A 21,786-nucleotide genomic window follows, 5' to 3' on the forward strand; every position below is an offset into this window, starting at 1 on the left:
CCTACATCTGGTTTTAATAGTTGCAAGTTTAATTACTAATGACGGCTGTTGTTAACAAGTAGCTAGCAAAACACCTGAAAACGCATCAATCAGCCCTCCTGAGCCAGTGTGAACTGCCTGGGCACACCATGGGGGTGGCCAAGTGTGGCCCTGCAGGGCACCCTCTAGTCCTGGGTTTGTCTGAGGCCTCCAGGGTAAAGTCCAAGCCCTGGACTATGGCCCGGCCCTCCCTGGGCTGCCCCACCTCTTCTCTCATTTCAGCAAGATCAGCTGTCACTCCTCCTGACCGCCATTTGTTTGGTTAGGCTGGGCCCTTCCTCTTCTTAGCAGCAGCCAGAGAAGGTTGGGTGCTGTGGGGAGCCACCCTGGGTCCAGCAGGACTTCATGAGGCCCGGCTGGGCTCCAGCCTCTGCACACCTTCCCTGGCAGCACGCCGGGGAGCTGCAGGAGACCCCAGCCCCCCAGGCCCCAGGTCAGCCAGCATCCAAAGGGGCTAAAGGCACCTGCCTTGCTTTGGTCTGGGGAGGGTTTTTGGGCCCGGAGCAGTGCCTCTTACCCAGAGTGTGAGCAAGCACAAAGTCCCATTTGGGAACCTGTGTCCAAGTCTGCTGCCAGACTCCTCCGCATCTGCTGGGGGTAGCTGGGGGTGAGCCGCCCCAGGGTGATGGGCAGGACAGGTAGTGAGAAGCAGGAGTGTCGATGGAGAATGTTTTATTGTATAAAATAAGAAGGGGCCGCCCCCTCTGGGGACGTAGTGGACAGAACCTTCCCACCCACCCACCCACCCACCCATCAGGGAAGCCCATCCTGGGGCTGCCCTGGACCCACCCCTGCAGCCCTGAGGGAGACCCTGCTCCCTCCTGGCCTCTCATGGGGGCCAGGGAAGGCTGGAGTTGTACCCCAGAAAGAGGAGGCAGAGGGGACAGGACCCTGTCACCCCAGCCTTGTCCCCATGCTTCCCCTCCCCACCCATACCACTCCCCACAGCAGACACCAAACAGCTCAACACAGGGCACACTTGGGCCAGGCGCTGTCCCTCCCCAGGCTGGCCTGGGGGAGCTCTAGAAGACCGTGCACTTCTTGCCAGGCTTTTTCACAGGGGGTGGGCAGAGCACTGCCCGGATGGCCTCATCAAATACCGTCTTCAGGCCCCGCTGGGTCAGGGCAGAGCACTCCAGGTACTTGACAGAGCCTGGGGACAGCAGGGTAGTGGTGGGGGAGAGAGGGGTCAGCGAAAGGACAGCGAGGATGGGGGCAGTGGGAAAGAAGCAGGGACCCCAGAACACACCCTTTATCTCCCACCTGGGGCCATGCTGAACCCACTCACCAATCTCTCGGGCCATGGCCAGGCCCTGTGGGTAGGTAATAGGTGCCAGCTTCTTGTCCCGCAGCCGCTCAATGGTGTCCTTGTCATCACGGAGGTCCAGCTTGGTGCCCACTAGGAGGATGGGCGTATGGGGGCAGTGGTGCCGCACCTCTGGGTACCACTGTGGGGACAGAGGCTCTGAGCCTGCAGGCACTTGGCCCCCTCTATCTAGGCTGCTCCCCCAGCCCTGCCCAGGGCAGGCCCCAGTTCCCCAGGCCTCTTCAGTCCCTCCTTGGACACGCTGGGCTCCTCCACTCTGGGGCACACTGGGGACATGACTGGGAACACAAACACCCGGCCAGAAGGCCTTAAGGCATACCAGGCCGCCAGTCAGGGCCCACCTCCAGGGGGAGCTGTCTGCCCCTCTGACAGCAGTGCCCCCAGAGCCACCCTCAGTGTCCCCCTCAAGCAGAACAACGTTTCGTTTCCTCTGAAGGACTCGCTGCTTAAGGTGTGCAGGAAGAGACCCCTGACTTGGGGCAGACGCTCAGGGCCAGCCCTCCCCAGGAAGTGCGGTCCCTCCAGCCTGGCCTACCTTGGCACGGACGTTCTCAAAGGAAGCTGGGCTCACCAAGGAGAAGCAGATGAGAAAGACATCCTGGAGGGGGAGCAGAGGAGAGGTCAGGAAGGGCTCAGAAGCTCCCTGTCCCCACCCCTACCCAAGCTCTGCAGCTCCTTTGGCTGGCCCTGTTGTCACCTACAGTTTGAGGATAGGAGAGCGGTCGCAGCCGGTCATAGTCCTCCTGCCCTGCGGTGTCCCACAGCCCCAGGTTGACTGGCTTCCCATCCACCATCACGTTGGCTGAGTAATTGTCAAAACTGCAGAGCAAAGTGGCAACGGGGCTCGACAGGGGCTCGACAGGCCACCCAGCAGCCCGCGGGAGGACTCAGGTTCTTAATTAAGCCTGCTGCCCAGCGCTTCAACTCCACCGAGGAGGCCCACAACCTGGGCCACTTGGGGCGAATGAGGGGCCCGGAGGAGTCCCTGTGTGAGCTCAGCCCCCCAGCCGGTTGCCGCACCTCCCACCCGCACGCACTCACACAGTGGGGATGTACTCTCCGGGGAAGGCGTTGGTTGTGTAGCTGATCAGCAGGCACGTCTTCCCCACGGCGCTGCGGACAGAGGGCCAGCCCACGTGGCTCGCGGGCCCAGCCTCGCACCCTCTGCCTAACAAGGGCAGCCCCTCCCACGGAGCCAGAGACCAGTTTGGGTGGCTGGGAGGGTGGGGTGGGGCCCGGGGACCCCCAGAAGATCCAGAGCCACCTGGGACTGGGGGAGAACATCCAGGGCGCAGAAGCAGAGCCTCCCCACCCTGGGTCCGGCGCGAGATCTACGCGCCCAGGAGGGCGGCAGGAGAGGGTGGGGCTGCGGAGGGCTCAGTGCAGGTGAGAGGCCTGGCCCCACCCACCAGGAGCCCAGGCGGGGACCCGCCAGCATCAGGTGTGCCCGGGCGGAGGCCGCAGACCGCGCCAGCGGGACCCGCCCCACCCGCCCCTGGGACCGGCGGCCGGGCCGGGGCGAGAGCGTCAGGGGCCATCCCACCAGGACCCCGCGCGGCTGGCCGCCGCGCCCCGCCCCGGTCCCGCCGACCCCGGGGCTGGCCGCCGCGCCCCGCCCCGGTCCCGCCGACCCCGCACTCACCCGTCGCCGACCACCACGCACTTGATGGCCTGCATGGGCGCGGGGCCGGGCGGCGGCGGGCGCGGCCGCGAGCCGAGCTGCGGAGAAATGCCCGGCGCCGCAGCGGCCGCGGACCCGAGCGCCGAGGAGCGGACGGAGACAGCCGAGCGCCGCCGAGCGCGGGGCGCGGAGACAGCCGAGCGCGGCGCGGCGCGGCGCGGCGGGGCGGGGCGGGCGAGCCGCGGCGGGGGCGGGGCGGTCAGTCCGTCCCCGCGCCCGCGAGCTGCCGCGACGCTCGGACCCGGGGCCCACACCCCAGGGCCAGGCCTGCGCGGCAGCGGCGCTTCCGGGGGCACCGCCCCCCTGCGGCCGGGAAGCCGCTGGCGAAGACGGAGACGCGGGGATCTGCAGCCCGGGCCCCGGGGACCTGGCGGCCCTCTGGGCGCGCGGCCGCAGCGAGCGGCGACCCCGCCCCGCCCCCGGGGGCCTTCCCGAGGGGTCGAGAGCGGCCCACAGAGAAAGGCGCTGGGCCAACAGGCATCACCGAGAGCAAAAGTTGTGTATTCCAGACTGCGCTTGCGGTGGGAACGCCCTCCCTCCGCCGCTGCTGTCCCCGCGTCGTTATGGGATCGGGACCCAGCAGCCCCTTCCTGTGCACGTACACCCCTCCTGGCGTAGGGCTGGAGGGTCACTTTGGCTTGGGCCGCACGCCCATGGAGCGCCAGGTTTGTTTGTCCCCACGGTTGAAAAGTCCTGAACTCAAGGCCTGCCCTCGAGGAAGGATGCTTCCAGGGATGCCACCCCTCGGTTCTGCCAAGGCGATCCTGCTTTCCTTGCCTTTCACTTCGGGGGACTCAGAGATCGCAGGGGAGACCCCTGGACATAAGCCAAGACGGCATTTTGTAGGAAGCTCGCCCGCTGGGCCTCCTCGTCCCGGATGCGCGCGATCTCAGCCTCTTTGAGTCTCAGCTTCTCTCGAAGGGACGCGTTCTCGCTCTCCTTGTCCAGCAGCGCCTCCCGGTGGTCACTCGCGATCACTGCAGGCGAGGGGTTCAGTGAGAAGGGGCCGCCGCTGAGACCCTTTCCAGCTCACTCTCAGGCCAGGTGTGAATGAACGCACCTTTCAGCTGTCGTTCCAGGGCTGCCACTTTCTCCCTCAGAGTCTCCTGGGCTGTCAGCTCGGCCCGCAGGCGGCCCATCTGCTCCTGCAGCTCCACTCGCACTCTGGTCACCTCAGCTACCTTTTCCTGGTCTTTGTTGCTTAACTCCTGTGGGGTATGGGGATGAGACCCAGCAGCAGCAGGCACCCCTGGGACCTGCATCCCTGGAAACCCCACTACCTGCTGCAGCTCCTCTATGCGTCGTCGCTGCCCCTCCACCTGCAGGCTGAGGTGGCTGGCCCGCGCCTGGGCCTCAGCCACTGTCTGCTTCTGCTGTATGCAGGTGCCCTGAGCTTCATCCCGGGCTTGCGCCAGCAGCCGCAGCTTCTCCTCCAGATGAGCCAGGTGCTGTTGCTGCGGGCATGGGAGGCACTGCTGCCCAAGGGCCTCCTGGCCTGAGCAACAGTACACATATGCGCTGACTCCCACCTCTAGGCAAACTGAGGGAGGGCTCCACAGTGCCACTTGTTATCTCTGTGCCTCCAGGACCATCCCCTGGTGCAACCCCAGGCCTGAGTCTAGCCCTGTTGATTCCTGGTGCTGCCCTCTCCCCTCTCAGAGGCCTAGTTATGGGGCCCACAGCCCTGGCCTTGCCCACGTTAGCCACATTCCCAAGGGCTCATTAGTCCCACAGGCCTTGCAAGGTACTGCAACCAGCCATGTGTACCTGTGGCCATGCCTCACCTCCTCCAGGCGGGCCTGGTTCCTCAACCAGCCATGTGTACCTGTGGCCATGCCTCACCTCCTCCAGGCGGGCCTGGTTCCTGGCCTTGATGAGCTCCTCCTCAGCCTGGCCACGCTCGCTAAGTGCTGCTGCCTTTACACGGCTCAGCTCCTGCACCGACACCACAAGCTAGCCCATCCTGCTCTGGCTCAGGATCCCTTCTGGGCCATGGGGCTGAAACCAGGAAGGTGTGCTCCAGGGTTCCAAGACGGGACACAACTGGAGCTGCCACCCCTCATTCACCCTAAGCTGGAGCTTGCCTCAGTCCACGTGGCTCACCTCCTCCAAGGACAGCCTCAGAGCCTCCAGCCTCTGCAGCCTCTCCTGCATGGCCCTCTCACTTTCCTCCAGGTGTCGGGTCATATGCTCCACCTGCTCAGGAGTGGAGTCAGAGGTCAGGGTGGGGAGGTGCAGGCTCTCCAGCCCACCCCATGGAATCCCTGCCCTGGAAGGCACATGTCTCTGGGGGCACCCTGAGGGTGCTGGTAGGACCAAGTACAAGGGCACAGCCCAGCCCTGGTGCCCTAGGATGCATGCCAGAGCAGGGCAGGTGGGCATCCCTTTGCCTGTGGGGAGCACACATCAGATTGCACAACGCACACTGGAGGGCCTGGGCCTGCCACCAGCAACTCAAGGCCAGTGAGGGGACCCCATGAGGGGTGCGCTTTGGGGCCATGGCAGCCTGTCTGTCTGCACCAGGTGGATGGGGGAACCAGGGGCCCCATGATGTGCACCAAGAATGCACCTCCTTGAAGCGCAGTTTTTCGGAGTCCTCCATGTTCTGTCTGGCCCTTCTCTTCTCCACATCCAAGCGCTCTAAAGCACAGGAGGAAAATGTGATGAACCTTCTCTGGAATGCTCCATCCCTGGGGCTCCCTGTCCCCTCAGTGGCAGGCCTGCCTGTGCCTACCCTCAGCCTGGACAACTCGAATCTTCAGCTCAGCTGACGTGTTGGTCAGCTCCTGCCTGGTCAGAAACAGCTCTTCCTGCTGAGATTTTAACTTCCGCTCCAACTCATCCACCTGGAAAGCCAGCAGCATGGGCCGGAGCTGGGCCAGCCAGGCTGGCCCCATCTTGGCTCCCTGGGTGGTGACCCCATGACCCTCGTACCTGGTTTCGAAGCAGCAGGTTCTTTTCAGTGGCAGCAGACAAGTCTCTGAGGAGCTTAGACTCCCGTTCTGCAGCTTCCTGAGTTGGGTGTGGGGTGAGTACCACTGGTTACACTGCTGCCCCCCCCACCTGCCCGCTCGCACGTGCCCCACCTGCTGCTCCAGCCTGCGTTCTTTCTCTTCCCTCTGTGACAGACTCAGCCGTTCCTGCTCTGCCGTGGCCAGCAGCTCCCCCAGGTCCTGGGACTTCTGCTCCGACAGAGCCAGGGCAGCCTCAGTCATCTGCAGCCTGCAAGAAGAAGGGCCAGCCAGCTCCGCCCCAACTCCATCAGCAATGTCCGAGGGCCTCTCTCCTGCAAACCCAGCCAGCACTCACCTCTCACAGAGAGCATTCGTGAGTAACCACTGCCTCTGCCTGTGCACAGGCCGTACTCCCTTCCCCTGCCCCCTGGGCACAGCTCCAGTGCTCTGAGGTCACCCCTCTCCCTGCTTACTTGGCCTTGAGGGCATTGATGATGGAGTGCCTCTCCTTCAGGGCTTCCTGAAGCTGCCCCACACGTGCTGCCGATGCCCTGTGTGCAGAGGAGGGTCTGAGAAGCCCAAATCCGGGAGCCCTCCCTGGCCTGCCCAGCAGCCCTGGTTCCTTCTGCACCTGTGGCTCACCAAACTCGGAACTGAGAGGTGTGTGACACCTGCACTGACCCTCCAGCCCTCCTGGGGAAGCTCACAATACAACTCCTTCTCATTCTCAGGCAAGTGACCCCAGGTGTGCAGCTGAGCTGCAGCCCCACCTCCCCAACCCTGGGCCCACTCACTGGCTGCTCCTGGCCATCTCTTCTCGCTGCTTATCGATTGTCTCCATCAAATCCAGAAACTGGGGACAGAACAGGCCAAACCCTCTTCAGGGTCCAGAGACTGCTTGTCCTACCCTGACCAAGCAAAGGAGAGCAGACGCCCACCTACACAGTTGGGCAACACTCAGCCCCTGGCCCCATGCCTCATTCAAAGGAAAAGTGCCCTGCAGAGAGGAGCTGGAGGCTGGGACACTGGCTCTCACGTGGCACAAGGAAGTAGGACCAGGAGGTCACCTTAGGGGTGGTTATCTGTGCCTCAGAGGCTCCAAGGTCTGGAGGAAGGAAAGATAGGTATAGCACGGGTGCGAGGGAGTAGAGAGCGGGCCACAGCCAGCTGCATCCACAGCAGCCAGACTGGGCTGTGGGTAGCTCCGAGGTCTGAGAGGGTGTCTGCTTACCTGCTTGGACTTCTCCTCCTGGAGGTACTGGACCTCCTTGCTGAGCAGGTGGGTGCGGGTCTGGGTCTCCTGGAAGGCAGTATGCCGGTCCCGGTTGTGCTCCATGGCTTGCTCTGTTGGAAGGAGCTGTATTACCCACTGGGTGGGTATCTGCTCAGCCTTAGGAAAGGCAGAAGACTGGCCCAGCCCTGCACCGGCTATACTGGAAAAATGGCCATTTGGGAACCAACACTGTGGCAGGTACCATCTCTAAAAAATCGACACACCCGCCTCCAGTACAGGGGTGGAGGGGCTGGATGCAGGAGGTGCCTGGTATGGGGGCATCTCTTGCACATCTGGGGAGGTCACTCCACCACAAGGTGGCCACCATGCTGGAGCATCCGTCCTCTACCACAAAGGTTAAGGGCCACTGTATGACCTTAACAGGTATTCTGGAAAGACCTAGGCAGCTGTAGAAATCAAAAGCCCTTTCTACAGCTAATGCTTGCATGGAGGAAGGTCTAGGAACAGTGAGAATTTGGAGATGACAGAGAGTTAGGCAGAACCATCAGGAGGAGGTGACCCTATGGCAGAGGAGTGTGGAAGAGGCCACGGTCCAGACTCTGGGCCCATGCTCAGACTTCTGTGGCTAGCATTGTACAACAGATGGAGGGTTAGAAGATGTGGATCTGCTATCCTGGGGCTGAGGTGTCATCCACAGGGACTTGGGGGAGGGGTCACCAGTAGGAGAGGCCATAGCTCAGGCAGAAGCAGCATAGGTCATGTGGCCCTGTACCTACAGGTCTCATATGCACAGCCACAAACACAAGGATGACCAGGAGACAAATACCAAGAAAATACCCTTCCTAGCTAGGGCCAGGGCTCCTAGTCACAGGGCTCCTAGTCACAGGGCTCCAAGTTTGCCGGTCTGTGAAATGTGACATCCCTCCCCCATGCGGGGTCCTAAGAACTGAACAAGCACATGGCTAAGTCCTCGACAGCCACAAGCAGCAGGCACCTAGTGGGGGCCTTCTGCTCTTCCCTCATCTTCCTGGTGCCTTCCTAGGCTGGGCTACTCCTGATAAGCTTACCTGTCCACAGCCCTGAGCTGCCCCCCTCCCATGGTGGACAGGCCTCTGTCAAAGGGCTTCATGCCTTGCTCCAAACTGAGCAGCAAGCAGCCTCGTGCACCCGTACCCACGGCTCTGAGGACATCACTGGGGACGTTGTTCCCAGCCAGGTCCAGCCTCCACAGGGTTCTGTTGCTGGGGAGACAGTTCACCAGGGCCCGGCCCCCCAGGAGGCCAACGTTATTCCAGCGCAGGTCTGGAAGGAAACCTGTTGTCACTAGATGGAAGGCACCTGGCAGAGTGGGGGAGCTGGCCTAGCCCAGGTTGCTTCCCCTGCCTCTGGTTGCCAACAAAGCAGGAAGCCCAGCCCACTCCTTCCAGCAGCAGAGGGATGAGGGAGCTGGGGATGAAGGAGACGCCACAGGTCCCACCAGGGAAGCCCGAGTGCAGAAGGCCTCACCCAGCTGCTGGAGGGCAGCATTGCCCTTTAGGGCCAGGGCCAGCTCCTCTGCCCCCTTGTGACTGATCTGGTTGTTGCGGAGGTCCAACTGCTGCAGGGTGCTGTTGGCTGCCAAGCCCCCACAGAAGGTGGCAAAGGCATCTTCCCATGTGCCCAGGTTGTTCCACTCTAGGGTGAGGCTGTGGGAAGGGGACTCGAGGTGCTCAGCCCAGTGGAGCACCTGACCTAGGGGGACCCAGGGCCTAGAGACTACAGAGGCTGTGGGTAGAGGTTGGAGCCTCCTGAGTGATTCATACCCACCCACTCCCCACCGACGGATGTGGAACCCAGCCAACAGGACTATGTCCTCTGGGACCAGCCCCGAGCCACAGGGACCTGGGAGGTGCAGGTGGGTCGGATGGTGCTGTACCTCTGAATGGACTGGTTCTGTCGAAGGAGTTTTCCCAGAGCCTCAGCCCCTGCAGCTCGAAGGTTATTGCCCTAGGATAGGAACAGCCTGGCCAATTACTTCCTGTCACCCTAGTAGGTTCTGAATACCACATCCCTACCCCTTAGAGCTTTGGTCGGGCAGTAGACAAGAGTAGGGAGGCAAGCTCTGGAAGAGGCACATGTCCTTTCAGAACCTAGTTTCCCTGTATCCTGGGACTGGTGCACTCAGCGTTTATGGGAGCACTGCCCTCAACACAAACATGTGTGGAACAATCAGAGGGGAGTCATGGAGGCCCTGGGCGCCAGAAGATCTTACAGACATGGTTTCTGGCCACTGTCAAGACCCAGACCCTAGGACCCTGCATTTCCCCCTCTCCTACCCTAAGTGCAGGCGGGCTCACCTTCAGATCCAGAAACCGAATGACAGTGTTGGCACACAGCCCTTGGAGCAGTAGTGTGGTTCCTGGATAAAGGAGATGAGTGGTCACTCTCTGCCTCTGCTGGCCCTGAGCCCTCACTGTGGGCCCCATCTCAGGGCATCTCCTCAGACACAGGAGGGAGGACTGCCCTGCTGTTCCCACTGTTCTGGGTTTACAATAGAAATCAGTCTTCTTGCTCCTTGTAAAGTTAGTTTGAAACATCTGCTGCCCTGCCAGGCAGCACTGGGCCGTTGAGACCTCAACGTTAAGGCTCCTCTTCCTCAGCTATACAGGGAAACTGCCCTCTGCTCCCAGATTTTGGGAGGGGACACTTTCTCACTTTAGGATATACAGGGAAGAGGAAACGATCAAGTGGCACAGAAGAATTCCCTGCCTGTAGCTACAGAGGCCAGCCCTTTAAGTTGCAGAGGCCACCCTGCAGCTCAGGCACCCACCTTCCTCGCTCAGCATACAGTCGCTAAGGACGAGCTCTGTCAACAGTGTCTGACTCTGCAGCAGCTTGCCCAAGGCCCTGCAGGTGTCCACCGTCAGGCTCTGCGTGGCCAGGTCCAGCCGGCCCCGTGGAAGCTGGTGCAGTTGCTGCAGGACAGCCTCCTGGGGTTCGGACCCACTCTCCTTGCACAGGCGGCTGTAGGAACGCCGGAACTCCTCCATGTCCCCGAGTGCGGACTGGGCCTCCCCTTCATGCTCCTAGAGACAGGCTCCACATAAGCTGGCTGGGCAGGCGACCGAGGGGCCTCCTCCCTGGGGGCCTACACCTAACTGCGGGAGGGGCAGCCGCTAAACACCCGGCTCAGCGCGGGCACTCGTGGCGCCCGGGCGCGGTCGGCGCCTCGAACGACGGGGGCTGGGGGTGAATTTCGCTGATCCTAAGGGGGTGGCCTAGGAGGGTGGGATGGGAAGGTGGATGGATGGTCGGGACCGCTCAAAGGGGGCGTCCCAGGTTGGCCAGGGAGGTCAAGGAAGCAGGCAGGCGCGTCGCACGTACCCCGAACCCACCCTACGGACCCCGCGGCTCCCAGCCCGCCCTCGCGCCGCGGAACCCACTAGCAGCCTCCGCACTTCCCGCGGCCCGGGGCGCCACAGTATCCAGGAAGAGCAGGGCACGCCGGGAACGACGAAGGGGACTACAACTCCCAGGAGGCGTTGCGGAGGAGTTGCTCACCAAGAACCAATGAGAGAGAAGGGCGGGCGCGCGCTGCAGAATGCAAGCCTAGGAGCTCCGGCTCATTGGCTGGGAGTGGCGGTGTGGGGGCGGGGTTACAGGGGAAGCGCTCCGTATCATTGGCCAGGGGTGTGACCAGGCTCATTGGCTGAGGCGCAGGTTTCGCGGAGCGCGGGCTGCGGTGGCGGTCATGGAAGGATCCTGTGCGGGCTTCCGGAAGGTGAGACCCATGGCTGGCGGGCTGAGGGTGCTCACGCTGCAGCCCCTGCGTGACACCTGAAAGGGCCCGAAGCCTGTCCGCGCGCTCCTCAAAGGCGAGGTATCGCGGCCAGACCGAGGGGTCTGCGGAGGCAGCCGGGCCGCCGTCCAGCCTCGGAGCCGCGGGGCGTCCCACACCGCCCGGCTGCATGCTGGCCGGGCTCTGTCGGGGCAGAGGCGGCTGCGGCCTGCGTACTCACCGTGTGCGGGCGAAGCTGCCGCGCCGAGGCGTTCCCTAGGCGGTAGGGCCGGGATAGCCCCGGGCCCCGAGGACCTGGTCTTGGAGAGGAGGAGTTGCGGATCCCAGAGGGAAAGCGACTGCGGCTTGGGCACTGCCTGAGACAAGACCCGGGAAGGGTCACAGCCTGTCGGGCTTTGGATTAAGCCCACCTGGACAGCTAGATCCTTGCGGGCTTTGGCTAGAGCTGGGGTTGTGATCTTTACACACAAGAGGCGTCCTCAGCGAGGGTGACAGAGGGGACTTGTAGCCTTGTGAAGCCTGTGTGGCGGGGCCCCGGAGCTTGGCATGTTCACAGTGCCTTTGCTGACCCTGCCTTCCTGGAAGTCACTGCAGAATGACTCCAGCAGCTGTCGTCCAGCCCCAGGCAGTGGCTGCCTCTCCTGCGTGGTCTTCCAGGGCAGCATGCCAGGGGTCCTGGAGTAAACGGGGAAGGAGGCGTCTTCTCTGCCTCTTCTAGTACCCTCCTGGTATAGCACTTGATAAGAACAACCAGCAGGTGGCACTAGGCTCCTGTTCTCGTTGACAGGACCCCTTCTGGCCACTGGGCTGTCTTCCCAACAGGTTCTTCACCAGCTCTCAGAACTTTGCCTCTGCATTCACTTTTGCCCATGCTTCTCTGCGCTGGGTGAGACGGTGTGGCCTCCCTGTGGCTGATGCTAGTGGCCTGGTGGGTGCTAGCTCACCCTCCCCTGTGTGACAGCCTGTTGTCTGGGCTCCTGGGTGCCCATTGCTGCTGCCCTCCCTCCTCCCCACCTGGCCCAGGATGCTTCCTTTCTCATCTGCTTCCGGCCCTGCAAGTGGTCCCTTGGCTCCACAAACTGCATGGGTTCTTCTTGTCCAGCTGCCCTGACCCCCAGGTTCACTCACCATATCACCATCTCACAGAATAGTGACATCCTTTCAGGTGTCAAGCCACACAGAGGGAAGCCCAACAGCTAGGCCCCACAGCAGAGCCTACTTTTAAGACCTCAGCAGCCCAGTCTTTCCACGACAGTGCCCTTCCACCCACAACCTGGAAATGGCACCCAATTTCCTGCCAAGGAGAGCTTAACAGGTCTCAGGCCTTTGTCCAGCCCCTGCCTAGCTAACTGCAGCCCAACTCCTGCTCTCACCACTCCAGTCACCTCCACCAGAACAATGATGCTTCTTAGCACCCACCATGCAGCATGGAGCTGGTGCCAAGTGAGACAGTACTGGTGGGCAGCTCTTCCCAGGCCTCTGGAGCAGGTAGCTGTAGCATCCCCTCCGCCCTGCCCATTTGAACCAGGGCTCTGCTTCCTCATGGAGAGCCACTGCCCCTCAGGCCCCAGGGGTGGGTGATGCAACAAAACCTCTCCCTTTTTTTCTCCCCAGAGCCCTGAGGGTGAGGGTGACTCCCAATGGGATTTCTTATCCCTTTTAGAAGGGGTCCCACAGGCCCCCCTACCAGCCCCCCTGGACAAACTCTTCCCCCTCAGCACAGTCAGATGCCCCCCCAATCCTGAGACCCTGGGGTGGCAGTGCTTTCAGCTGGAAGTCAACCCGTTCCTTCCAGAAGGGGTTGACCCTCCCTCCCCTCCAGGAGCTGGTGAGCAGGCTGCTGCACCTGCACTTCAGGGATAGCAAGACCAAAGGTGAGTGCCAGTGGGAAGCCTGCGGGAGAAGGCAGGTGTGGGGGTGTGTGGGGACAGGGTCTCCTGACGGCTCTCTTGTTCCTTACAGTCAGCGGGGATGCACTGCAGCTCATGGTGGAGTTTCTGAGGATCTTTGTTGTGGGTGAGCCAAGGGCCCAGCAGCTAAAAAGCAAAAAGCATTCAAAATTCTTTTACTTTTCAACATGCACACTAAGCTTTTCTCAGTTCCCACAAACACCTAAGCTGTGCCCCTGACAGGGAGGAGCCACAGCCTGGCTCTTCTCAGGGGTGCCAGTGGGTGCAGGGGGTGGCGCAGGGCCAGGGCTCCAGTCCCCCGACTTTCACCCCCTCACTTCTCGGCATCAGAGGCAGCTGTCCGGGGGGTGCGCCAGGCCCAGGCAGAGGGTGCAGTGCTTGTGGACGTGGACCAGTTGGAGAAGGTGCTCCCTCAGCTGGTATGTGGAGTGCAGGATGGCCCGTCTGGGGTGTCCTGGGGGATGCCTGACTGGCTGCTGAGTGCCCTTCTCCCCAACAGCTCCTGGATTTCTAGGGATGTTCATCCTCCCTAGGTCACCCCCAGGGTGGCTGAGTGTCTTCTGAGGCCTGTGGGGTCTGCAGTGCATTGACAACAGTGCTATCACCTGGTTCCCAAGAACCTCCTCCAGTGTTTGAAGGACACTAAGGACCTAGCACTCGGTGCCCTTAATAGTATCCTGTCCCCGTGGCTCCCAGCCTGATGAGACTCTGGGACACACAGGCAGGTACAGGGAACAGATGGACTGGCTTGCTTCCCAATCCCAGCCATGCCAGTATGTGGTCTATTGTAGCCACCCCAGCATTAGAGCCCACCAGCAGCTTGTTAGCCATATGGGCCTCCCCTAGAGGATGCCCCCCCTCCGAGCTGCAAATTTGTTCCCACAGACGAACACCAATAAATCAACATCTCTTCTCCCAGGCTTTGCCTTGTTCCTCCTGGTCACCAAAGTCAAGTTGCTTCAAAGCCTTAGCCTGCATATCCCCTTTCATCCATCTTGGTAGAATGAAGCCACACCCTTAGGAAGGAGAGGATGGGCAACAAATGGCGTGTGTGCACTGCCCACCAGGGACTAGGCCAGGCCACAAGACAAGAGCCTCTACACATGTGGCCAGCTCTCCTACAACATACTCTTCCGTTCACAGGCCGCAGCAGGCAGTCATGTCCAGGAGCATTGCCATGTGCTGGTCTCGGGCCACGGAGCCCACTTACTATGGCCAGGACCAGGATACACAGGATGAGAGGGACCCAGAGACCAGATAGATGCTTCCAGGTCTTGTACCTGCTTCAAAGCCACGCTGAAATGAAAACGGGCTTCTCCCATCCCTGCTTGCCAATGGCCCCAAGCAAAGTACAGGTCAGCTGCAGGCCATGCCCACTGCCCACCTCAGCAATGCAAGGCTGTGTGGTCCCATGCAGGTGGTCTGGCAGTCCCAATGCTCAGACTGGCCAGCTAGCTCCACTTGTGCTGGAATTCAGGAGGCACACAGGGTCTTCTATCCCTGTCCCCAGCAGCACCTTGTAGGGCTATAGAGTCCCCTCCTTGAAGCACCCAAAGCTGCTGTGTCAGAACACAGGGCAGGGACACCACTATACCACTGGGCACTTGGCATCAGATGTGGCCCCCTGGACTCCTGCAGGTTTCAGGTCTGGTGGGGGATGGGCACGTTTGGAGGGTGTGTGTTCAGGCCCCAGGGCAGGACGGACAGCGCCTGCTCCTGCTAGGGCCCAGAGTAGCATTGGAGAACCTTTGGAGGCAGGAGCTGGCCTGGGCATAAGCCCCACAGGTCCAAGGAGCGGCTGGGTAGGCAGGACTGCTCTGAGCTCCTGTGTGTCCCCACTCAGCAGGCGGGTGTCTGCAGAAGTCAGGAGATCTGCAAGGGAGGGGCTGGCTGGTGGTGACACAAGGGCTCCAACTAGTGGAAGTGCCAGAACTGGCTCTGCAGTCCTGCTGGGGGCCCAGGAAAGGGTCACCAGGATACCCTATGCTAGACCCTGCCCAGGGCGGCCCTGCAGGGGTAGGGGAATGGCCTACCTTCTCCTCCTCCTCCTTTCTAGTAGAGTACTGAGATTAATTTGGTGACAATAGGGAGAAAGCCATTGCACCTAGGGTCTGGCCTGCCCAGACCTTTTGCAGGGGACACCAGAACTCTTGTATCAGGAACACCAGTCCAGCCAGGCTTCTTGGGGCCAGCCTGGTCGTGGTGGAGGAGTGAGCGGGACAGAGGCCTGGGGGCCTTTGCTTCAGGAAGGACGATGGAGAGCCTTGAGAGAAGCACGTCTTTATTCCTGCTTGGGGTGGGGTGGGGTGGGGTGGAGTCCGGTCCTGCGGCTCTTGGATGGCAGCTCTCACCTCTTGCTGGCTGCAGCACAAACACACGGGGATGACTATGGGTCCTGGGACCCTTGCCCACCCTGGTCAGCCAGCCCTGCCTGCCCACCACCAGCACCTGGCAGCCTCAGCCACTTGGGCACCTTGCCCGGGTTCCTCCTCATGGGTTGCACTGCCCCTGGGAGAGACCCAGGGGGTCCCAGTGCCCCCTCCTCAGCTGCTGGCTCAGACTCCAGAGGCACAGCACCAGGGGTTGGCAGTGGCAGGGGAGACTTGGTGGCCCTGGACATGCACCTGGGATGAGACACAAAAGTCAGGACGGCTGGCACTGCCCAGGAGACCCCTGCACCCAGGGCACTTACCTAGCCACCAGCACATCCGCTGCAGAAGGGGAGACGGTGTGTTCCAGCAGCCCTGGCTCCAGGTAGAGGCCTGCAGAGGCACAGCCTACCCTCAGCCCCTTGGGGGGAGGGGACTCCCCCACCTTCCACCCACACTCAGCTCTGGGAGGGTGTTTGCCTGGGCAGGGAAGTAGGCATCTGGGTACAGACCTTCCCTCTAAGACCCACATGAAGTCCCCAGACTGAATACCCTCCAGGACTTCCTGCTTTGGGCATCAAATAAGCTGGGATTCATGGTACAGGGCAGTTGGCCAGGGTCAGCAGCATGGTGGTCTCCCACTCACCTGTTGGTTCCTCAGCTCCGAAATGTACAAGGGCAGCAGGGAAGAGGTTTGCCTGCAAAGAACAGGGGGCTCAGGGACTATGCAGCGGTCTGCTGAGATGGCCACATCTCCTCCCTACAGCAGCCTGCCCAGTTTGGATAGGGACCCAAAGGACCGCCCCAAGCCCCACCTGGAAGTGCACTTATTTCTGTGACTCCTGCATTTCCCGTCTCCTCCCTCCCACCCTTCTGCCCACAGCAGGGTGAGTAGTCAGCACTCTGAGGGCCAACTTCAAGGCCAACCAAGTCGGAAGGGACAGTGCTGGACAGGTAGTCTGGGAACCAAGGATGTCAGGGCAGGGCAACCTGCTGCTATCTAGGAACAGAGACCGTGAAGACAGGGGATGCCTATGACTCTGCTGACTGTCCATACCCCCCATACCTGGTATTGCCCCCAAACTGGGGGACTTTGGGCAAGGGGTCTTCCTTTGGGCTGACGGGATGCGCTCAGACCCAGTGGGAGATAATAGTGTCCTGAGAGGGCAGCCTGGGCTTGAAGGTGGGCTGCTGGTTTCCAGAGCCAAGCAGCTCTGGGGCCGCAGGCTGAGTGATCCAGCCAAGGCAGGGCATCCCTCTGGCTAAGCCAAGAGGGCACAGGCTGCCAGAGTCCCCGAGTTCCTCATGTCGACTCAAATAAGGGTGACAAATGCTCTGAAGCCCAGAGGAGTCTAGCACCAATTCCTCCCCAAAGCGGGCAGGGGTGCAGGTTCCTGCTTGGGGACTGGCCTCACTTGCTTGGGCACCAGTGAGGGAATCGAAATGTACAGGGCCACATGTCTCTGACGCCTTGGGCATGGGCTCTGAGAGCCACCAGTCAGGGCCTCTAGATCTCCCTCCTCCAGGCCAAGGCCTCTGCACCACCAGAGCAAGGTGGGGGCTGGGCCCAGCCAACAGGCCTGGGGCTCAAGCTATATTCCTGGAAGGAGCTACAGCTGCTAGTTGAGGGTGTTCTCTCCTCGAGGCTCCAAGCTGCTGGGAGTGCCCAGGGCTTGCCAGGTGGGTGGGGTTGGGGAACGTTAAAAGATTAATACGAGTAGGCTTCAAAGGCCAGGCCTAGGAACACTGAAACCTCAGCCTGCAGCCGGCAGCAAGGGACACAAACAAGGGCGGTGAATGCTTTGAAACCCAACTGTGGGGCAGGCATCAAAGCCTAAGAGGAGGCCTGGGGTGGGGGCCTACTCAAAGCCCCTGCAGAGGCCCTGGAAACGGAAGCCTGCCCTGGTGGAGCATGGTGGTTCTTGCCCTCACGTGAGCCTCCCATGTGGCTGGCCCACCTCCACACCCAAAACACGTGTCCCTATGGGACCTGGCCAGGGTTCACACGCAGGCCACCGCCCCACAGACACATCTGGGAAGTTCGCCCCATCAGCACTGGCCATGTGCTCCACACCCACCCCAGCCAAGTGGGCTCCCTTGGAAGCTTCCAGGAGGGACCACCCAACTCCCTCAGGTGGGGCCCCTCACCTGGAACTGCCTGTGCAGAGGGGCAGTCAGGACCAGGAGCACCAGGCCAGGGAAGGGACCTGCAGGGATCCCTGGCAGAGCAGCCAGCACTGCGCTGAAGGGACGAGGAGGTGGGGCAGCAGGCTGGGCAGCATCAAGGCTGGCTAGTGTTCAGGGGGGCTAAGCCTGGGCCTCCTTGAGCCTTAGGGCACCTCCCACCTGTGGAAGCCTCCAGCTGGGCCCCCAAGAAGCCCCAAGAAGTACCTGCCCTCCAGGACCCAGGAACTGCCCCATCTTCACTGCCACCTCCTGTTCAGGCCAAAGAGCCAGGCAGCAGAGAAAGGCTGCCGCCATCTCTAAGCACAACCAGGTGTGCTCAGGCTGAGACCTGCTCAGAGGCAGCAAGTGCCTCCAGGGCCTTCTCCCTAAACCCAAGGGACAGCAGGCTATGCCTTCCGAGGGCAGGGGCCACAAAGTCCCTGATTGTGGGGCTCACATGCTTCTTATGGGCTGATGCCTGGGGTGGGAGCCAAGTCTCATCTGACCCAGGCTGTGGGGTACGCCAGAAAGGACCCTTGGAGCTGCTTACTCCTTCTGGCAAGCTGGAGTCTGGGGCCACCTCCACCCTCACATCCTTCTCTGCTCTCAACCTGGAGACAGGGCATGCAGCAGGGCCAGCCTGGGGGTACAGGCTTGAGGCCTTGGGACAGGAATCCTCTAGGGGAGTCCTCTAGTCCCCCTGGGCCAGCCCCGCCCCCAGCCAGGCCTTCCTGCCCACCAGTTCAGGGCTCAAGTCCTGAGTGAACCAGGGCCAGCAGAAAGGAGATCCCGCCATCTGTCCACCAATAGCCCCTGTTGGCCAATCTAACCCATTCTTGGGGCTGAGCACTGGCCAGGTTGCCAGGCCCTGGCCCAATCCCACCTGCCCATCCCCAGTAGACCCACAGAGAAGGGGTGGGGACAGACCTGACTACAACCTTCAAACCAACCGCTCCCCAAGACTTGGGGACAACTGAGAGCTCAGATGGGAAGGGAAAGATGAGGACATCAAGGAAGATGGATAGCAGCTGACACATAGCCCCCAGAAAACAGGGCAGGAGAGGCGGAACTCCTCCATGCTTCAGTGGCACCACAGGCCAGGCAGACACGGGACCTGAAGCTCAGGTCGAAAGACCCCTGGAGAGCAGTGCTGGCCTTAAGGGCCCTGGGCAAGGTGGTAGGTGGGGGCTGAGAAGGGCAAGGTGAGGACCCTGGCTCAGGGCAGCACCCTCACTAGGGTGCTCCGGCACAGGAACAGGGTTTGCCTGTTCCCATTTGGAGAACGGTTCTTGTCCTCACTCCTGACCACCCCACCAGTCCTCCCAGAAAACCCTTGCTGTCCTAGGCCAGTGGTGTCCCCCACGGGCACCCCACACCATCGTTCTCTTAGGCAGGCTGGGCCAGACGGCCCCAGGCGGCAGGCGGTCAGAGCACAGCCCTGCCAGAGACATGAAAGCTGCGGCTTCCACACCGCCGCCTGCTCACCCGCCGGAGGGAGGCAGGCAGGCTTCCTTCCCGCAGCCCTGCCAGCTCTGATGATGGTGGGCATGGGCGCCACCCCTCACAAGGCCCTGAGGCTCAAGGCCCAGCAGACTGATGGAAGGAGACAGCTGCTGGTGGTGGGGCAGTGTCACCAGGAATCAGGCATGGTGGACTGGAGGTGCCTGAGGCTCAGTGGGGGAGCCTCCTGACGGGGGCGGGGGAGTTGGACTCTGGCCCTCCATGCCAAAGCATCTTCCAAATTCAATGTTTATCAGCAGGCTGGCCAGCAAGGCAGGGAGGGGTGCAGAGGGAGAAGCCTGGCGCCTGGGGCTTTATGGGCCGAGAGGGGACGACACCGTCACAGGCCGGCTATTGCATCTCCACGCCCCTCGCTTGCGGGTGAGGCTTGGTGAGCTTCCGGCCCGCCTGCCAACTTTGTACCCCACCTCGCCCCAATGGTGGTGGCTCTAGGCAGCCAGCAGAGCCTGTCACCCCCAACCCAGACCTCTGCAGAGGCCTTTGGGCTGCCTCTGTTGTTAATTAAAATATCTGAAGATTCTTTGAAGAGGAAACTATTAGGCCAGAAGGGCTGGGGAGGCTCCCAGCTGCTCTCCCAGGGGGCGCAGGGACAGGACATTCATCCCTCCTGGCTCTGCAAGGCAGCAGGGCAGGGCACGGGATGAACTGGCCTCCCAGCGCCAGGACCTCCAGGGGTGGGTGGTAGGGAGTGGTGGGCCTTGGGGACCAGGGGAAAGGCAGGAATATAGGCTGGCAAGAGCCCCCCAGCCCCGGTCCCCAGTCCCTCTCAGGCAGTCACTTCCAGCCAAGGGCTCCAACCAGTCCTGCCAGGGCCCTTCCTCACCCAAGTACTGGGCAGGAGACTCGTGTTACCCAACAGTCCAAGGGCCAGGACCTTCTGATGGCCCCAGCTCAGGATGGCTGGCCAGGCAGGCCCATCCCCGCCCTGGGGCCAGGCAGGAAGCGGAGGAGGTTGGAAAGCCCTGTCAGAAACAGCTTCAGAGGCCACGCTGCTCCCTCTGAGTTCCCGGCTCTAAAGGGCTTCATTACCGCGCAGCCGCCAGGGCACTCCTTCCCAGCCGCAGGCCTCGCCCTGCCAGCCTCCTGCCCTCAGCACGGCCACCCCACCAGCACCCCCAGCAAAGCAGGTAGTACCTGGAAGAGGGTCAGCGTGTGGTCATCCAGGACTGTTCTGGGGGGGGCGACAACTGTGGAGAGAAGGCACTGTGAGGAGACGAGCCTGAGGGGCTCCTTGCTCTCCTCTGTGGCTGCAAAAGTCCGGCAAGGGGTCCAAGGGGCTGGGGCACACCCACCCAGATGCAGCTCTCCCTGGACCACTGGCCTCTCCCTTGCACTGAGCCACAAGGTGGGGTTCAGGACACTCAGAGCCTCCCTCCCACCTCTGGCTCCTTCCTGCCTCCCCACCAGGTCCAACCATGACACTGACAGGTGCTGGTGGGGCCAGCTGCAGATTGCACGAGAGTGGAGGTGGGCGTGTGCCTGGGCCTGGACCCAGGAAACGGGGAGGGTAAGGAGTGGGCAGAGCGCAGGAGAAGGCACTCACACAGGTGAAACGGCAACTGGGGATTCCCCAGGTGGCTCCGCACGAAGTCTCGCAAGTCCCCCACTGCAAAGAGGGAGGGGAGCAGAGGGCTTCTCAGGACAGGCCCACACGCCTGCTCTCAAGGCCTACCTTAAACCCCCACTGCCGGAAGGAAGCCCTGCCAGCCAGGGCACCATCAAGTCAGCCTGGGCATATGGTCCCCACAGGTTGGATTCTGCTCCCACCTTCTTGGCAGAGGCCAAACAGGGATGGGACTTTCAACACTGCTCCTTCTCCAGCACACCAAGGCTCAGCCTGGCTGGACCACCATGCAGGCTGCTACTGGGCCCCGCTGCAGGGGAGGCCCGCTCACCCCCAGCCACGTGCCTCGCCAGGCCCAGAGCATCCCCTGTGCCTCTTGTTACCCATCACCTCAGTTTGAGCCCTGTCCAGGGGAAAGGCTCCCTCAGAGGCTGGTGTGCCACCTTGCCCCGGATATCCTGGGAAGATCAGACACCGTAGTCCCCCTGGGCCCCTTCTGCAAGGTGGGCCCTGAGCCCACCCTTCCTCTGGATGCCTGGTCGAATATGCTCTGAATAAACACCTGTACGTGAGCCTCCTTCAGCCAGGACTGGGCCCTGTCCCCCTTCCCTCATGGTCTGTGTCCAGGCTCAGAGCCCTCTGGCTGTCTGCAGAGAGCCCAGGTTCCCTGGAGCCCACAGGGAAATGGCCAGTGAGAAGGGCTCAGAGGGCCCCCACCTACCCCTCCACAGCAGGGCCACATACCTGTCTCGCTGGGGCGGAAAAAGCCCTGCAGGATGTAGCGGTCAGGGAAAAGGACCCTCAGAACCACCTAGGCCAGGACAAGTGGAACGGCCATCAGGGACTGTCAGAGTTCAGACTTGGCACAGGGAGATGCCCCCATCGGCCCCCAACCCGAGCAGTGTCAGCTGCCCCCCCCCCCCCCCCCCGTTGAGCAGAGCCAAATCTCAGGCTGGGGACAGAGATGGCCAAGCCTGTGTGCACACACATGCATGCTAAGAGCAGGTGTCTGCTTTGACACCTGTGGTCTTAGCACTGCAGAAAAGGATTTCAGCATCAAACGCGGGCGTCTGGCTGGTCAGGCAACAGACCATGGCTGCACAGGCCTCCCACCCTCCACGAGCCCTGGTCAGCCCGTCTCACGACTGCCTGCATGAGCCCTGGTGGCCTGCTGGCCACGTGCTGAGACGTCCCTGCAGGGGGGCCACAAGAGGCCCTGCTCAGACAGCCCCCGCTGCCCGCC

At 61.9% G+C, this 21,786-nt stretch overlaps 4 protein-coding genes across 23 annotated transcripts in view; 1 reads left to right on the top strand and 3 right to left on the bottom strand.

Moving 5' to 3' along the window:
* Positions 1-796: 796 nt before the first annotated feature.
* On the bottom strand, positions 797-3,170 carry Rac3 (Rac family small GTPase 3). 2 transcript variants are annotated; one of them, XM_078041399.1, is made up of 6 exons: positions 3,009-3,170; positions 2,408-2,479; positions 2,068-2,185; positions 1,902-1,964; positions 1,324-1,487; positions 797-1,192 (listed from the first exon to the last, which is right to left on the bottom strand). In XM_078041399.1, the coding sequence occupies exons 1-6, from the start codon at positions 3,041-3,043 to the stop codon at positions 1,132-1,134; spliced, it is 513 nt and encodes a 170-aa protein (XP_077897525.1). In that variant the 5' UTR covers positions 3,044-3,170; the 3' UTR covers positions 797-1,131. The 2 variants fall into 2 exon arrangements, with proteins under 2 accessions (XP_077897525.1, XP_077897524.1); XM_078041398.1 differs by having other exon boundaries at positions 807-1,192; positions 1,328-1,487.
* A 645-nt stretch (positions 3,171-3,815) lies between these two features.
* On the bottom strand, positions 3,816-10,769 carry Lrrc45 (leucine rich repeat containing 45). 5 transcript variants are annotated; one of them, XM_005332684.5, is made up of 18 exons: positions 10,658-10,769; positions 10,045-10,300; positions 9,572-9,633; positions 9,151-9,221; positions 8,742-8,920; positions 8,409-8,537; positions 7,233-7,345; positions 6,796-6,854; positions 6,475-6,552; positions 6,134-6,269; positions 5,982-6,059; positions 5,782-5,893; positions 5,617-5,687; positions 5,151-5,243; positions 4,890-4,982; positions 4,328-4,501; positions 4,108-4,255; positions 3,816-4,024 (listed from the first exon to the last, which is right to left on the bottom strand). In XM_005332684.5, the coding sequence occupies exons 2-18, from the start codon at positions 10,262-10,264 to the stop codon at positions 3,828-3,830; spliced, it is 2,013 nt and encodes a 670-aa protein (XP_005332741.1). In that variant the 5' UTR covers positions 10,265-10,300; positions 10,658-10,769; the 3' UTR covers positions 3,816-3,827. The 5 variants fall into 5 exon arrangements, 4 of the variants coding, with proteins under 4 accessions (XP_005332741.1, XP_021586975.1, XP_021586976.1 ...); XM_021731300.3 differs by having other exon boundaries at positions 10,610-10,737; XM_021731301.3 differs by lacking the exon at positions 8,409-8,537.
* An 88-nt stretch (positions 10,770-10,857) lies between these two features.
* Positions 10,858-13,841, top strand: Cenpx (centromere protein X). 13 transcript variants are annotated; one of them, XM_078041406.1, is made up of 6 exons: positions 10,892-10,995; positions 12,179-12,501; positions 12,732-12,887; positions 12,976-13,029; positions 13,254-13,342; positions 13,423-13,841. In XM_078041406.1, the coding sequence occupies exons 2-6, from the start codon at positions 12,441-12,443 to the stop codon at positions 13,435-13,437; spliced, it is 375 nt and encodes a 124-aa protein (XP_077897532.1). In that variant the 5' UTR covers positions 10,892-10,995; positions 12,179-12,440; the 3' UTR covers positions 13,438-13,841. The 13 variants fall into 13 exon arrangements, with proteins under 13 accessions (XP_013217132.1, XP_005332739.1, XP_077897528.1 ...); XM_078041401.1 differs by adding an exon at positions 11,836-11,941 and having other exon boundaries at positions 10,916-10,995; positions 13,254-13,841; XM_005332682.4 differs by lacking the exon at positions 12,179-12,501 and having other exon boundaries at positions 10,859-10,995; positions 12,836-12,887.
* Positions 13,842-15,187: 1,346 nt separating this feature from the next.
* The window catches only part of Aspscr1 (ASPSCR1 tether for SLC2A4, UBX domain containing), a 38,127-nt gene continuing 31,528 nt past the window's right edge, over positions 15,188-21,786 (bottom strand). For all 3 annotated transcript variants that reach the window (XM_078041395.1, XM_078041396.1, XM_078041397.1), the window contains 7 exons: positions 21,288-21,354; positions 20,523-20,585; positions 20,114-20,166; positions 15,939-15,990; positions 15,616-15,685; positions 15,372-15,547; positions 15,188-15,284 (listed from right to left, as the gene is read on the bottom strand). In XM_078041395.1, coding sequence (XP_077897521.1) covers positions 15,271-15,284; positions 15,372-15,547; positions 15,616-15,685; positions 15,939-15,990; positions 20,114-20,166; positions 20,523-20,585; positions 21,288-21,354 — 495 coding nt within the window. In that variant the 3' untranslated portion in view covers positions 15,188-15,270. The remainder of the gene's footprint in view (positions 15,285-15,371; positions 15,548-15,615; positions 15,686-15,938; positions 15,991-20,113; positions 20,167-20,522; positions 20,586-21,287; positions 21,355-21,786) is intronic.

The sequence above is a fragment of the Ictidomys tridecemlineatus genome, chromosome 3 (genome assembly GCF_052094955.1).
Source record: "Ictidomys tridecemlineatus isolate mIctTri1 chromosome 3, mIctTri1.hap1, whole genome shotgun sequence".
Classification (NCBI taxonomy): domain Eukaryota; kingdom Metazoa; phylum Chordata; class Mammalia; order Rodentia; family Sciuridae; genus Ictidomys; species Ictidomys tridecemlineatus.

Coding starts and splice junctions, on each gene's coding strand:
- Rac3 (XM_078041398.1), bottom strand. CDS start 3,043: ATGCAGGCCATCAAGTGCGTGGTGGTCGGCGACGG. Junction 2,186..2,407: donor GGAGAGTACATCCCCACTGT/GTGAGTGCGTGC, acceptor TTTGCTCTGCAG/TTTTGACAATTACTCAGCCA. Junction 1,193..1,327: donor GGCCATGGCCCGAGAGATTG/GTGAGTGGGTTC, acceptor TGCTGTCCCCAG/GCTCTGTCAAGTACCTGGAG.
- Cenpx (XM_078041402.1), top strand. CDS start 12,441: ATGGAGCTGGTGCCAAGTGAGACAGTACTGGTGGGCAGCTCTTCCCAG. Junction 12,888..12,975: donor CAGGGATAGCAAGACCAAAG/GTGAGTGCCAGT, acceptor TGTTCCTTACAG/TCAGCGGGGATGCACTGCAG. Junction 13,030..13,253: donor TCTGAGGATCTTTGTTGTGG/GTGAGCCAAGGG, acceptor TCTCGGCATCAG/AGGCAGCTGTCCGGGGGGTG.
- Lrrc45 (XM_005332684.5), bottom strand. CDS start 10,264: ATGGAGGAGTTCCGGCGTTCCTACAGCCGCCTGTGCAAGGAGAGTGGG. Junction 5,688..5,781: donor TCGAGTTGTCCAGGCTGAGG/GTAGGCACAGGC, acceptor CCTGTGCTTTAG/AGCGCTTGGATGTGGAGAAG. Junction 4,983..5,150: donor TGAGGCTGTCCTTGGAGGAG/GTGAGCCACGTG, acceptor GTGTCGGTGCAG/GAGCTGAGCCGTGTAAAGGC.